Raw genomic sequence first — 16,176 nt, 5'->3', positions numbered from 1 at the left:
ATTTTTAGTGGCTAAATTATCTGTACTGAACCTCTTACTTTATAGAGAGATGCCTTTTTCATATAATAGCTATATTTCTGAAAGTTTTCAAATAATGGGCTTTGAAGACAGAACTATTACAAAATCATTGAAAGGTGTTATTGTGGACACACATTCTTTCATCAAGCCTCTTTGTTGAAAACATTGCAGCTGCTTTGGCTGAACTCTGTAAAATCATCCATCTGAGGGCAGTAATTGCTGAGGGCATAAATCAAGCTAAATGCTTAACTTTCAGCTATGTTCTAATTAGTGGAGAACAAGGCCTTGCAATGGAAAGAATCAGGGAATAAGTGACTGTAACTGCTTACAGCTCACTAACAAATGGGCTAACAAAAGAAAGTCGTGTGAGAGGAATATGAATAATGTGTTTTATTGCTTTCTCTTCTCACAGAAATTCCCCCTACTCCCAAAACAAACTCCTCCTGCTGCTTTCTGCAGGTGTTATTGAGTATCTGGGAAACAAATCAAGGAATGACTGAAAACACTGACTATGCTGGAGAATCTTGCCTGGCAGTGTGCTGCAGGTTGAGGCAAACAGCTGGAGCAGAGTGATGGGCTGATGGGAACAGTCAGTCATTTTGTTGCTCAGACTGCAAGGCACCACACAATTCAAACAGATCAAAATGTAAACAGACAGCAGTACCTGTGGGGTATGCACCATGTTTACAAAGAACCCCTTACCTCAGAGGCATGGCCAGCTGCACAACTTCAAGGCAGGATATTAGTTTGAGGTTGAATTGCTTTAGAGTTTGCAAACCAAATTGCAACCCTCCATGCAGAGGAGTGAGTGCTCTAATATTGTCCTGAGTTCACTGATGCCAGCTTGTTTGACTCCTGGAAAAACTCAGGTGAGTGACTAGGATTTCACTTGCACCTACACAGACCCCTAACAGAGAAAAAAACCCATGGTTTATAGTCAAGGTAATTTATAGAATAAGTTTTCTTCTTAGTTATTCAATTGCTAATTAGGAAATAACCAGCTGGGCACAGCAAAAAATCTCAAACAACCAAATCAAAAGCTCCCTTCCTTGTAGAGTTAACTAAGCAAGTAAAAGCTGCCTGAAGCACCAAGTTACTACTGAAATTGCTTCAACTGAAGTCAACCAGCCAGCCTTTAAACTCAGCCAATGAATTCTGATTGATCCAGCTGCGTTCTACAGCTTCTTTCTGAATTGCAGGATGCTGCTACAGGAACTTGAATTTATGCTCTGGCAAGGAAGCTGCTGAGCTGCCAATGTCTTCATCAGCCTGACATTTTTTTTCATAGGCAACAAAAAGTCAATGGGAGTAGAGGTGGTCTCCTTTTTCTTGTTTCCATGCAAAGAAGATCCTATGATAAAAAGGTTACTAGCCTGATTGTGATGACAACTTTCTTTTACCCAAATAGTGAATTGTCAGATAATCTCTTCATTGTAAAAAGGCATATAATTTACAGTGGAAGCTACTTCTGAATTTGTGGAGTAGAAATCTGCTTTGTAAGTCTTAACAGTGTGTGCACAAGAGCAGTTTCAGATCTTCAGGCATCCAGAACACTTAGTTCCATGTCTCCACACACAACCTACCTGAAGCATCATTGTGACAGAGCATCCAAAGAGGTTTTCTCCAGTTTGTGCTTCTTTGATTGTTAACTAGGTTGTGCTGTTTCACTCATTTCAGCTAACCAGGACTGTCTTAATTTTGCCTGGATTTGTTTGGATTTGGTACTATCTGTAGGCAGTAGATTTACTAGGCAGGTGCTTTAGAGAGATGGAAGGAGGAGGACTTAAAACTGCTTAAATCCACTTCCATTACATTTTTCTGCCTTTAATGCTTAGTGTTTAAATGGGGGTTCCCAATTTCACGTGTTGTCCATCAAAGGTTGCCTTGACTTTGCTTTAAGCACAGACTTTGCTTTGGTTCAGACAGGATGAATGCTTTCTAGCCCCAGTGAAGCTCCTGTGGAGGCTAACATCTGGATTTGGTGCTCACAGGGTAGCTGGCAGGCAGCTGTGAGGGGAAGAACAGCTGTTTATGGCCACTGACAGCGACTGCTCACTCACATCAGTGCAGACACAATCAACAGAGTTCTTGGGAACAACACATATCACCAGACACAATGTGCAAAAATGTATGCTTTATTTTTACACCCAAATTCATTATACGAGGCTGGGTAGGAATTCTCGTAAATAGCCTGTGTGACTCCAAATTCAGTCATGAAAACTGGAATTTCTATATGCAGAGAACAACACTACAGCAAGAGCATATTTTTATTCTGGTAGCAGCTATTCAGATTTCTGTTGATTGCATCATTCTCTGAAAATTATCTTTTTTTGGATGAAATTCCTCTTGTTCAGAAAGTGAACAGTAAAATCTGTTCAACTGTTTTTTAATCATCAATGAATCACTAAAACTGATTTTTAAAATATTTTACGTGTGTCTGTGAGGAATTTACTAGGACAATATATCTCTTACACTCTGGTTATTTCATTGACTTAATTTTTATAGGGAAGAAAATGAGGTAAAGTAGTAATGGTTCACTGATTATAATTGACCAAAACCCCACAATAAATCAAAACCAGACTTGTAAAGCATTGAAATTATCTCATTTATCTTAAGGAAAAAAAAAGTCAAAAGCATAAAAAGCATTTTGGTCAAATTTGATGTTACAAAACATTTTTATATTTATTTAATATCATGTCTCCTACTCTGTAGATATACTGTATATCTTCTGAAAAAATAATATGCAAACAGATTATTGCGTAACACATCTCTTTCAAATTAGCCCAGAAATATTCACTAAATTAATTTTTAACACAATAAGAAAAGTGTTTTAATATTTTATGTTTGAATTCCAGAGAGTTTTATCACATAAGATATTCTGTGGAAAGCAGCACCTATTCACTTTTTTGTAAGCCATTATGAAGATGGAATTGGCCTCTCAGACAAAATAACAGAGGTGATTAAAACACAAGCTGAATAAAGGAGCTTACTGAGTGGATTCTTGCAGAGTGAGTATTTCATCTTGGTTCTGTGTGTGTGTGATATTTTGCATAATGATCTACAGACTTCCTACAATTTTACTGTTACAGAATATACATATACATAGTGCTGAGACACAGAGAAGTGGATTTCACATTATGTCTATGCTTATTTAGGGTCACTGTCTATGTGGAATGAGTAAAAGCAATATTAAAGAAAACATTTATGAAACAGAAAATATTTCAGTATGCAAACAAAGAAAAATACTGTATTTTAGTTTAGAGACAGTTCAAGCATATACAGCATATACACAATAAAGCTCAGTGTTTTGTCTTTTTTTTTTGTATTAGCTAAAGAAGCAGTCATGAAACTGTTGAATATTGGCTTAAAACTCAACAACCACCTAGTGCATTCTTCTTGCTCACCTTTTAAAAATACACAATCTGAGATGGATACATTGCACTGCTGGAGTTTACAATATATATTTAAAATTTACAAAAATACAGAAAAACAAGATTTCTTGCACTCAGATACTGAGCATTAACCCTTTGAGTACTAATTCCCACCTGCAACACTGCAGAACACATTCATCTGACTTACATGTTTTTATAACATTCTAACAATTATAATTGTCATCTTTATGTACACTGTTAGGAAATTTATTCCTACATAATAATAATAATAAAAAAGAAGGTAGAGTCTAATAAACTGCTAATAACAGAAAAATATGGGGCTGAAATGGTGAAGATCTCTGCCACATATACACAGAGAATTGCAGACTGATGGTCTCTCAATGGAATTTTCTATTTCCTCTCTGCAGCAATTACATAACTCTGTGTTAAGACATCACAGCAAACTTTCTAGAGTGGCCATACAGAATTGTGCTTTTTCTCTCATTTCTGGATGCACTGTTCACTTTCCACTGTAGACATTTTTCTCACAGCTCTATGCTCCCATTCACTTTCTGAAATCTATTATTATTCTGTGCCCTTCCTATTTGTAAAAAGTAGTTTTATTTAATATAGGGATCATTCTGATGCAGTTCTGTACTGTGAGTGGATGCTTTGTGCCCAGATGTTCATGGAAACATGAAAAAAATCTTGCCAAGAGCCTTGTTAATAGAGAATGCTATTGACCCTGGAATGCCCTAGAATTCAGCAGAAATCATGAACATAAAGAACTTTTATGAAGGTCAAATTTGCATTAAAGGATTAAGACAATCTGAAATTTGCTAGGGGAGGAAATGAGTTTTCAGAAAGCAAGTGGTGAAATTAATAGATGGATTCTAAGAAGGTGTGTTTTTAGAAAATTACTGAACTTCCTCTTTCTTCACAACTCTGGACTACATTGATCATGTAACTAAATAGACAATATCATATATACAGTATCTCTGAACTAGAATAGGCTACCTTAAGAAAATAATTGTAGTCCTCAAAGAGTTAATGATAAAACTGCTCTACCTTAACAGATGTGGAAAGGTTACCGTGGAACAGCTTACAGATTTGTTTAAAAGGCATACTTTACAAAGAAGTGTAAAACTTGTTGAGACAATTGCTATTACACCACACAGTGCCACATACAATGAGTAGTGCATGCTCTGTAAAGACATTAGAGTGGACCCTTATCAAAGCTATCATATAACCTTATACAAAGGATTGTGCCACTTAAACTAGTGCAGAGTGATTTTTTCCTGTAGATTTATAATGCTCTAGATTAATATCAATAGGGTTTTTCACAGCCTTGTACCACACTTTTTTTTGTTCTTTTTTTAAACACATGTAACACTAGAAAACAGCAAATGGTATATCCTGACATATGTCATGCAAAATACAACCAATACAGCACCAAAGATGTAACAGAGACATTACCTAGCACTTCTCTCCAACAAGAAAAAAGACAGAACAGAGACTGTACATTACATGACTTTACAGGCCATATGCTACAGGAAGTTTTTAGAGGCAGTATCACTTTTGTATATCTAAAAAGCTGCAATTTTATAAAATCCTGTTTATCATTTCTACCATAGCCACTTCTGATTAAAATCCATGGCACAGTAATATTTTTCTACAAAAATAAATAAGTAAAAGTTTAAGATGCTGATATGTTTATAAAAAGTGTCTGAAGTTACTACAGAAAAAAAAAGTGAAAACAATGAATGAAAATGATGTTTCCAAAGAAATGTCATTCGGTATAACAAAAGGATATTGCCTCTCTTATTCATCTGTCTAGACTTCATTTTCTCATTATCTTTCAGAATAAATTCATAACTTTCTTTTAAAAATAATTTCACTTCAAAACTGTCACTATCCCTCTTTTTCGACATTTACAAAGAAAAGGAAAAAGCTGTACAATTTACTGATGAGCTATGCAAACATATCACCGTATTTATTTTGGAATAAAAACAAAGATAACGATGGTTTAGGGCAAAAACCACATTAAGATGGCCCACAAACTACACAGTAGTTTCATTTTTCCAAGGGCCAGTTTTGATATTTCCTGTACTATCTGAGCTGTATATCATGGCTTCGTGCATGTTTCCCTTGAGAATCCCGTTGTGGTTGGGTGTGTTAAATGGCAATGACTGTGTCCGTGGGTGCATCTCGAAGTGCGCGGGGTGGTGCACAGTGTCACTGTCGGGCATTTTCCCACAGCTGTATATCACAGTACTGGTGTCGCTGCTCTCGGGCTGGTTGACGGTGGGGTATGGGTCGCTCTGTGAGCAGCAGGCCCGCCTGTGACCCGACTGGCTCTCGTGTGTGCTGTGGGGACTGTCTGTGTGGGAGCTGTGGATGCTGCCGTCAATGCTCGAGGGGATGTGATAGGCGTACTCTCTTTCCCCTGCAGGCCTGTGCCGGCTGAAGTAACGTGGCTTAGTTCTGCTTTTCAGACATCTATGAATGTGCATGTTGGGTCTGAAGGTTCCCTCGTTGTGGACGTGAATGTGAGCGTCATCATCAAGCAGCTGATCACAGTGCATTTTTGCACAGCACGGCGTCACGGGCGACAGGCAGTTAACGTGGTTCTGAACTGCTTGCAGGTTAGTGAGTTTGCAGTGGCTCGCTGCTGGGTGATTGAACACAGCTGACTTGTTGGGACATGGGGATTCCTGCAGACAAGGAGCATGAACTTGGGTGTCGCCATTGACGTTGACCTTTGGGCGCACATTAACTTGCACAGAATATGTGTTCCTTTTGGATGGGCAACAGGACCACCAGCAATGCCACACATCGTCTCGCTTTGCACAGTGATGGATCAGGATGAAAAGCCCCAAGGTCACACAGAAGGCTCCATAAAGACAGCTAAATATCATATCCAAGAAATGACCTTGAGATACTGCAAGTGCTCCAAAGGTCCAAGTGGCAGTAAACAGGAACAAAGTGAATGCTGCGGCTCGAAGCTGAGCCTTAAATGAATGCTCATTTTCCAATAAGGAAGAAGAAATCATGGGGCAGGTTGCCTGGGGAACGGACACAGAGTCTGTGATATGACCATGGCCCACGTCAGTGCTTGGCATTCTCTGCGGATCTTCTGTCTTCTCCTTCAGCTCGTACTTGCGCTCGGGATGGCGCTTCAGCTGCACGTACGTGCACAGAAAATAAACACAGGTCACCAGCACAATGAACGCCACCGGCCCGTAAAAAGCACCGAGACTGGGCTCCCAGGCCATCCAGCAACTGAAAACAACAAAAAGAGAGAGTCAAGAACATTTCAGAGCCCACATTAGATGTGATGGACACCTGACTGCTGTCTGACTTGTACGACACAAGAGTATCTCAGCAGTTCAGCTTGTGGAGAGGGGGGGCCTGTCTTTAATATTAATTAAGCTGACGCATCACTTTCTAATTCTTTAATAGAATAGAATATATAGTATAATTTACAGATAATTAAAACTGAAATTTTCCAAGAAATGTAGGTCAGTTTAGACTCTGGAATTGCAGCGAAGACCATTTATGTCAACCCTTTTTTCTACTACTAAAAATGTCAGCATTAATACTTTGATTAAAAAGCAAATGAGGCATAGTAAACTATGAGCAATAGAAATGTACAGATTTCAGTGGTTTGTATCAATGAACATTGCTACAAATTCTTAAGCCTGAAGATTGTTACTGTGGAATTTTCTTCTTGCCAAAGAACAGCCTGAGTACTAAGAGAGGCTGAAAAAAGACTTCTAGTTGAACTGTCACCAGTGACCAGACCTCAAAGATATATGCCATTTCTGAATTCTGCAATGTTTCTAGAGTTCCTGGGAGTTCATCCATGTCAATCTGAATGTCCTCACAAAAATCAGGCAAACTGATGGTCTCTTTGTGATATGTTAGTAGCATAATAGCATGACTGTGGTTTGTTAGGCTTTAAATAATACAACCATAACTGTTTTAGAGCAGCCCAAAGTAGCTCACAGGCCAGCATGAGTCTGAGAGGACTGTCTTAAGGATGAATGATCTGATCAAGCAAACATGGGAGAAGAAAACACTAATGAAATCCTAGATGGAAACTGGCAGAACATGGGTTAGAGGGAGAAGGATTGTTTGCCTCGTTTTGACTCTTCTCTATAATCTGCTTTTAGCCATGGTTACAGAGAACTGAGCTGGCAGTATAGCCTAGTATAGCTGCTGCTAGGTTCTTATATCCCAAATATTGCAAGGATAAATATTTCTGGAATGAGGAATAAGCTATTTTATCTCTTGGACTTGGACAAGAAGTAATGGCTTAAACTGCAGCAGGAATGATCTAAATTAGATTTTTTTAAAAGTTTCTTAGCTGTTAGGACAATTAGGATAATAAGCTGTTGGAATGAAATGTGGTCTTTCCATTACAGGAGCATTTAAAGTGCCTCAGATAAATAACTGTCAGGAATGGTTTGGATATAGCTAATTTCCCACTGGGTCAGAAAGACAGGCCAGGTGATCTGTCACGACGATTCCAGCTCTAAAAGTGACACTGTGTGACACTTCATATTCATTTAGGCGTCTGTGATTAGTTGCAGTTCCTCCAGTTCCAGTGAGGAAACTTCTGATATCAGATTCATGTCGAGGCAGGAATTATCTACAAGTTACTATAAAAAGGGCAGAATGACTTTTTCTCCCAGGCTGAGAATGTCTCAGCTAAATAGAGACAGTCCCACTGGGCTTTACAGCAAGAAACTGCAGAATAATGACTTTGAATTTTTGAAATCTGAACCTTAAACAGAAACACACACACATATATTAATGAACTTAGAAACACTCCAAAGAGTATATAATTTACTCTTAGACGGGCATAAGAAAAGATTCCCTGAAAGATATTTGTGAAAATAAATAGGTGGTAAATTACCACCTATATTTAATTGGATAAGCAGAGAACACAAAGCTCTGTGAATACTTGAAATACATTTGAATGCTGCATATTTGATGCAAAGTGGAGTGGAATGCTCCCAAGAGGAACAGTCTCATGGGATGCTGTTATTTCAAGTAGAATCTCACAGTGGATCACTTACAAAATCTATTCTGTAAAAAAGTTCAAGTTTGTGCATCTACATTTACTTTATTAACACCATAAAAAATGAATAAGGCACATAACTCACTATGCTGCCATTGAATTAGAAGATTTTTACTCAATCTCATAACCATTCCTCATCTGTCTCTTGTTTTCTGTGCACACTGTGGCACCACATATTGATTTGCTACATTAACATGATTAAAGAAGTATAGCCCCAGTAACTGCACCAAAATGAAAAATATCTCATATTTAGGAACAGAAATAATAGAGCTTTATGTTGATCATAAACTGGCTATTTAATTGGATAAGTTTGAATAAATACATAAATATGACTTGGGTCCTAGGCAGAGCATACAGTTAGCCATGGTATGCACTGATTTCTTATTGGAGTTGAAATCTCAATTAACTATGAAAATGTCTTTAAGGAGCCAGATGCTCACTTGTGAACCATTCTCCTTGGTTGCCACTTTTCATGCCCAGAACATAACCAGTTTCAAATGTGTTGCAATAGATGCCCAAAGCACATAAGAGTGATGTTCTCTAGAGTATTAGTGCTGCCAGGGTACTGAAATATCCATTAGTGTGCCAGTCACTGCCATGCTGGTCTGTTACACACAACGTATTTAACTTTGCAGTCTAATTCACCTTCTGCTATGCTTTTATGGAAAGACTGAATGTTCTTATGGATACCTCATGCTTCATGCCAAGAATTAGGAATTAATAACAACTGTGATGCCTGGTGAGCTTGTGGAGGTCTACTGAACACCTACCTACACACAAGGACACAAAAGGATTAAGACAGGACTGCCAGACATTGTGACTGGAACATTTCCAGGTGATGAAAATCCAAAATATTTGGATTTAACGGAGGGATGGGAGTGGAAGAAGTGGGGAAGAGATTTTTGCTTGTTCTTTTTGTTCATCATTACTTTTAAATTGCTCTAAATTGCCAGAAGGATTTCAAATGAAGGTAGATAATGAAATGAAAACATTGAAATAATTAATAGTTGTGTTAGATATTATATTCATTAGGTATTTTTAATATCTTTCACTTATTCAGATGTAAATGAAGAGTAATTCAGTAAATGAAAGGTGATTGTATTGCCAGTAATGGAGTCAGATTGAAGCAGCAAGCTCCAGATTAAGACATTGCTCTTTCACAGGTAATTAATAAAATTTTGTAACAGGTATCATCCCAAATTGCATGCCTGTACCCTTTATGAAGTCAGCTACATTTATTTGGATAAGAAAGAGAATCTGTTTTCCTTAAAAGTTTTATGATAGTAGTTTATACTTACTATGGTGCATCGCCTTCAATCCCATAATTATTGATATTGGTTGCTGCTGTAATCCCACATATAATGAACGGAACTCCACCGCTAATCAGGTAAAATCTGTTGAGAGATAATAACTGATATTTTAATTCGCCTGACTTGTAGTCGAAAATACTTTTAAAATAATTGTACTTTCTTGAAGTATTTTGGGAATAAAATATTGCTGAAATATTAAATGAGTCCCTAAAACCAGAAAAGCAAAGAATAAAGTATTGTTACAATAAGAACTGTACTCTATGAAGCAAAGAGCAGAAAGCTTAATATTTATTATTTATATGGACCCACTTCTAACAAACACTTGATTTATGATTTCAGTAAATATAGCTACTGTTGAAGTAATATGAAAAAACAAAACATTGTCTCATAACAGAACCTAAATCCTAAATAAAGTTATTCCCCTCACCTAGATATTTATATTTAATACTTATTAAATATGCATGCATTATAAATAAAAAATATTCAGGCAAAGCACCTTTATTCACTTTAACATACAAATGCTACCAGGGAAATTCAGTGAAATCACAGAAACTTTTTCATATCTCCCACATGACAAAGAAAAGAAATTCAGTTAGCCAAGGAGAAAAGGGGCACTCCTAGTAAAAATCTGAAGAAATTGGAAGGATTTTGCATATACCTCACTTCTCTTCACTCTTTCAGCACCCAGCCTTGCAAATGCATTAAAATATGAGCGCTTCCAAGGCTTCAGCAAGATCTGAAAAGTGTTAGTCTTTCTGTAAAGACTTGTATTGTAAGACAGGAAGCAGAGAGTTTCACACCCCTCTAGCTGGTTCAATGCCACTGCACTGCCTGGACGCAGCACTCACTACAATGCAGGATCCTTTCGGCCACCTTGAAGTCCCAGGGGATCGCACGGAATTTGGCATCCTTCATGCCCGCGTCCAAATTCAGCAAAATGAACCATCATCACATTTTCCATTCATACAAGCAAAAGACAGAATTATGCCTGGAGCACAGCACTTGCACCACTGTGGTCTCTGAGGTGGAGAGCACCAGCCCCCATTCCTGCAGCTGGAAGCCACGGTGCTCAGTGGCAAAAGGAAAATGTTCCACTGCACCCAGGAGCTCAGCTGGTTCTCTGAAATTCTGACTCATTTCCTGACTTAACCAATGCTTCTCTGTCAGCAGACAAAATTAGTTTCTTTTGAGGCCACTTCTTTGGTGTGGGAACAGTATGCAGGGATACAGACACTTTCCAGTCTCTGCTGCTATGTCCCTCAGGTCTAAGAGGAACGTGGTAACATGTGGGACACATCTGATCACAATCTAGCCACTGGTTTTCTGTAAGGTATTATAAATATTAGGAAATTGCATAGTAGGATTTTTACAGAAACAGAGCAATAGTAAGATTAAATAAATCAGCATTTAATTCCAGCCCAGAATTAGTGTCAGAATTTCTTAACTTCCTTTGCCACCTCCTTCCAAAGCAGAATTATGGGTCAGGCCTCAGAAAATTTCACATTGGCATTTAGAGTCAATCTTTGTCCTAATGGTCTAAACTGTAAACAGGCCAGAGAAAACCATATTTGCACTCAACAGGAAGCCTTTCAGATTTTATAAAATCAAAGTCATTGAGTATATATTTTTTCTTTAACTTGGCTTATTCTGAAGAGCTCAACAAATTCCAATGAACAAGCTGTCTTCCTACAAAATCATTCATACACTGCAGTTTAATGATTGTAAATATCTTTTGACTTGAGCATGTCGAATAAGCTATCTTAATAGCTTTTTATTATTTTTAACAAAGACATTTTCAATGGCATTTTTGAAATTCAGGAAATTACTAGGGTAGAGCAATGAGGCATAGAAAAGTTAATCCTAATTTATCAAAGCAATAGTAAGGAGCAGAAAAAATAGGAATACAGAAGCAAGTACAGGAAACTTCACTTTGAACTCATCTGAAGTGATTACACCATAGAATTTACCTAAAATGCAGCCTATAATTTAATTTTTTGCAGTGCCACCACTTCTTACAGATTGGATGCATACATATAAATCAATTCTTATCTAAAGTTTCAGACAAGCCAGTATTTGGGTGTTAGATAATCTACTTTACAGCTCACACTTCCAGCAGGCTGCGGAACACAAGAGCAGCAACAGATGTTCTGGAGGGACTTTAGCTACACAGTGCTGCAGAAATGTGGCAAAATCCAGCCAAATTCCTGTGGTGGCTCAGGGCTAAGGGCAAGAAAAGACATTCTAGAAATGACATAAGGTGAAGTCAAATGTTTCAGTGTACCTGAGGTGCACTGTACTGATATCCAGCACATCAAATCTCGCCCTGTCTTACTGGGGTGCGGGGGAAGGAAAATAAGAAATAGAAATGATAATGTATACAAATGATTCTTCATTGGTAGGTTCAGAATTCTTGAAGGGTGAAGAGAAACAAAAGTTGTTGAATACAACAAAAGTCAGCAAGAGAGGAATAGGATTAAAATAGACTGAATAGAAAATACATTTAAAGAGACAGAATTGAAATTAATTGTAAGGGCAGAAGTGCATACTCTTGTCCATTTGAGTGAGCCCAAGGATACCTTAAACAGTATATGAAGAAGAAAAGGCCATATTGCAAAGAAATAACATTGATCAAGAAGTTTCATATACACGTTAGTTGTGAGGAACTACACTTGAAATTAATAAATTTAGACCAGACTTTTCAAACATTACTTTTCATGCAATCATTAGTTGTTATCTATTTCTTTCTTCATGTGGATAAGGCAAATAATTCTGAAGAAAAAGCTGCAGTAGAATTGATAGGGCACAAATAAAAATTGACAAAAATATAGTTATTTTTCATATTTCTAGAAAACCTTTTATCTAAGAGAATCAAAGGGTTTTTAACATTAATTAATTTAGCCTTACAGCCCCCTGTGTGGTCAATAAACAATATTGTACCTGTTGTACAGATGAGAAAACAAGGAGAGATTAGGTGTTCAAGGCCATGCAGGAAATGAGACTCCTTAACTCCCATCCTGTGCTTACACACAAGGCACCTCTCTGTCCCTGGACATGAAGGGACTGGGCAAACCATGGCATCTGGGATTTTGTCTCCAAGCCAAGAAAACCAATTGCACCTCTCTCAGTTCAAGCAGGAGCAAGATGAATATCCTGTTACCTGAATGACCCCTGATCAGGGTGGTGCCCTCCCAGAATTCACTAAACCTTGCCAATGCCTGACTTGTGGGTAAGTAAGGGCTGATCCTCCTGACCAGTAGTGCTTGTTCCCAGAATAAAGCAGTAATAAAGCTGTACCAGAAATGTGAACCTAGTAGACTGAGCAAACACATGCTTTTCAACCATCTTTGCCCCAACCCCAAGAATATTTTATTATTATAAAAAAAAAAAAAAATCAATCTTTTTCCTATACTGTTTGCCTACCTTTCATTTACTATTTCCTAGTAACTATCTAGGGAGTATGACTATCTTGGAGTTTTAAAGGTCTATAGCCTCTGGTTCAGTAACCAGCTTTTGTCTCCCAATTACTTTTTCTACTTCTGAGTTAATTCTCTAATTTTTCTCATTACACCAAAGGGCTGTCTCCTCTTCAAAAAAGAACATGCAGTAACCCAGAGCCAATTTCATCTGCTTGTGTTACTCCATTCAAGAACACAAGCAATACTCAGGCTGCCAGTACTGGAGCCCTGTATGCAGCAGTAAGAAGAGCAATGTGACTGCTGTGATGCAGGCAGACAGAGAGATTGGCTACAGTCATAATAGCCATGCATGCAAATCTTTGAAGACTAGGAAACCCCAGGGAGAAAACTAATTTTTTTTTTTCCAGCTAAAATTTTATCTTGACAAGCAGCTAACTTATATAATGTTTTCAAATTGTCTTACAGGGAAAACTATAAACTATCAGTGGGATGATTGGGCTTTGAAGCAACTGCCAAGCCCTTGCTTCAATAGCCCTTGGGAAGAGGTTTTCAAACTTGTACATTGTTGTTGCTGGCCACCCAGGGATGTCCTGATGATTCCTAGCAGGCTTTTACATCAGCACACATTTATTTACTGAAGCTCATTCCATCACATCTTCACTAACATTGTTATCCCAGCTAATTAGATTAAAACTAGCCTGGCAGGCCTCAGCAGGATGCACTCACACCTCTCAGCTGCAGCGCAACTGCAGCACCTCCAGCCCGAAAAATGGGCTGTGACAGGAGCACATGATGGGCAGCAATCTGAAGGGCAGGAATCACATTCCTGGAACATTCCAGGGAACCCCGAAGTTTCTGCTCCAGAGACTGCCTGAGACCAGCAAGTACAATACTTTTTATAACATGCACAGACACAAACACAACCCCCCCAACAGAGCAGCAGACACTGCTGGAGGTGATGCCCCTCTGTTGACATCCTGCCTTACTGTTTTCCAGCTTCCTTCTGGCAAGAACTCCTCTTGTAAGGCAAACTCTACCACAAAATACTGGGAGCTACACAGCCAATCTGATAGAAACAGGATAATGTCAGCAGGAATGACTGCAATAGCCTGCAGGCAGCATCCATTCTGATAACTTAACATACAGTACATTCTGCTAAGTTTATTTTCATAAATGTTACTCAGTAAGTCAGCAAGAAAAAGGAGAGTTCTACCCAGTTATAAATTTCTTGCTTGACTGTCTGGCTATACTCTAGCCCAAATTTTTTCCAGACTAAGAACCTTGACCCTGAATTTTTCCAAAAAGGGACCAGACCTTGGGTTTATGTGTATAATGCAAGACTGACTATGAGGGTTTTGTTCTGCAGAGGTTGGCAAAACGTCAGTGTATTAGGAAGTAATTTAAAAGGCTTCAAATAGTCTTTATTGCAGCTATTACTTGATTAAAATGTACATATATTTAACTTTATTCCTCTCTGCATGCACAAATCTAGAAAGGTACACATTAGATATAAAGACACCACTGAAGTATTAATTTCTTTTCTTCCCATGGTTAAAAAAAATCAGTTTAGCTCTACTTATGTTAAGGGCACAGCTCATACAGGAAGACTAACCTCTTGCAAAATAAATATCAAAATCAAAGGACAGTCACAGCAAGATGACATTCCCTTATGTTTTTCCTTGAGCTGGGATTTGGTTTTAACATCTTTGTGAAAATAATTCATATAGAAAATGGTCATTAACTTCAGAACTAACCAGATGCCACTGTTCAAGTACCCAGGAGGCAGGCAGATAGATAAGTAGCTGCTCTGCAGAAAGCTGAATTTATGAACCTGATTTTCAAATTATTCTTCCTGAATTTTTCATGCATCACATTATTTTGTGGTTCTTTTTTCCTGGGAATTTTGATAAAATAAAAATAAGGCTTTTAGAAATTACAGGATTCTGAGAATTTGCTTTTCCTTTAAGAAAAAAACCCAACCATTTTAAATCCTATTCCCAGATGGTCTTGACTTACAAACATATTTACAAATACCATGTTTGTTTTATTAAATGACTTTTTTTAAAGAGAAATAACCTATGTTTCCTTCAGTGCTTTTCTCCTGTCTGCAAAGGATATCTAAATATGGAGACCACAGATTTAAAAAAAAAAAAAAAGAAAAAAAAGAATCTACTAATAATGCTAAAATAAACTCTACTTTTGTGAGTTGAGCTTTAAATGGTAAGTAACAGCAGAAGTAAGGGTTGTGTGAAAACCCTATTTATCACCTTTTACGTGCCAATATTGTTATGCTCTTTAACTGCCTGTTCACAGTCCACTTTCTTTTTTTCCATAAAATATTTCACTCAGCACAGTAGAAACAAAGGTCACTGGACAGGTAGTTATTAATTTATTTTGTATATACCCCTTCTTCCTAGATCTTATTGCAACTTAAGAGCATTTCAAACATTAATTAATTAATCATCATAATATCCTTTTAAGAATATGTATAATCTTTTCCATTTAGAGGCAGACACTAAACCACAGAAAGATGAATTTAAAAAATTGATTAAGAAAAGTCTCTGCAGATCTGTTTGCTCAGCTTATGATGTCCAGGCCTCTATTTGACAAAAGTTGTCTCTGTTTTTTTATTAAAATTGGCCACGAGAAAGGAGTTTAAATATTCATTTGTCATTAAAGAGTCATGGAAACCTGGGCAATAAAGTGGGACAATGTTAGTGTCAGAAGATCACTTATGGAAACCTCACCTGTGGAACAGCTCCAAACCCCTTGGCTTCCCCCTGTGAGCTGAGTGCCCCAGGAATTCGTTCTGTGTCTGCCTTTCCACCCATGGCAGGCGCTGGCTCAGGCTCTGCCAGGCAGGGTGAGAGTTTGGTCCTGCTGCTGAGGCAGCCAAGAGGCTGCACTGAAGGGATTTCTATTCACCTGCCTTGGTTAACACCCCTCATGGAGAGCGTGGCCATTCCATCTTATCT

General features: G+C 38.0%; 1 protein-coding gene across 2 annotated transcripts in view; it reads right to left on the bottom strand.

Annotated features, from left to right (window-relative positions):
• Positions 1–2,137: 2,137 nt before the first annotated feature.
• The window catches only part of ADGRA1 (adhesion G protein-coupled receptor A1), a 258,969-nt gene continuing 244,930 nt past the window's right edge, over positions 2,138–16,176 (bottom strand). For both annotated transcript variants that reach the window (XM_033066167.1, XM_033066168.2), the window contains 2 exons: positions 9,774–9,869; positions 2,138–6,671 (listed from right to left, as the gene is read on the bottom strand). In XM_033066167.1, the coding sequence (XP_032922058.1) occupies positions 5,450–6,671; positions 9,774–9,869 (1,318 nt within the window). In that variant the 3' untranslated portion in view covers positions 2,138–5,449. The remainder of the gene's footprint in view (positions 6,672–9,773; positions 9,870–16,176) is intronic.

The sequence above is a fragment of the Catharus ustulatus genome, chromosome 8 (assembly GCF_009819885.2).
Source record: "Catharus ustulatus isolate bCatUst1 chromosome 8, bCatUst1.pri.v2, whole genome shotgun sequence".
Taxonomy (NCBI): domain Eukaryota; kingdom Metazoa; phylum Chordata; class Aves; order Passeriformes; family Turdidae; genus Catharus; species Catharus ustulatus.
The sequence above is the reverse complement of the archived record's forward strand: the minus strand, read 5'-3'. Positions and strand labels throughout refer to the sequence as shown.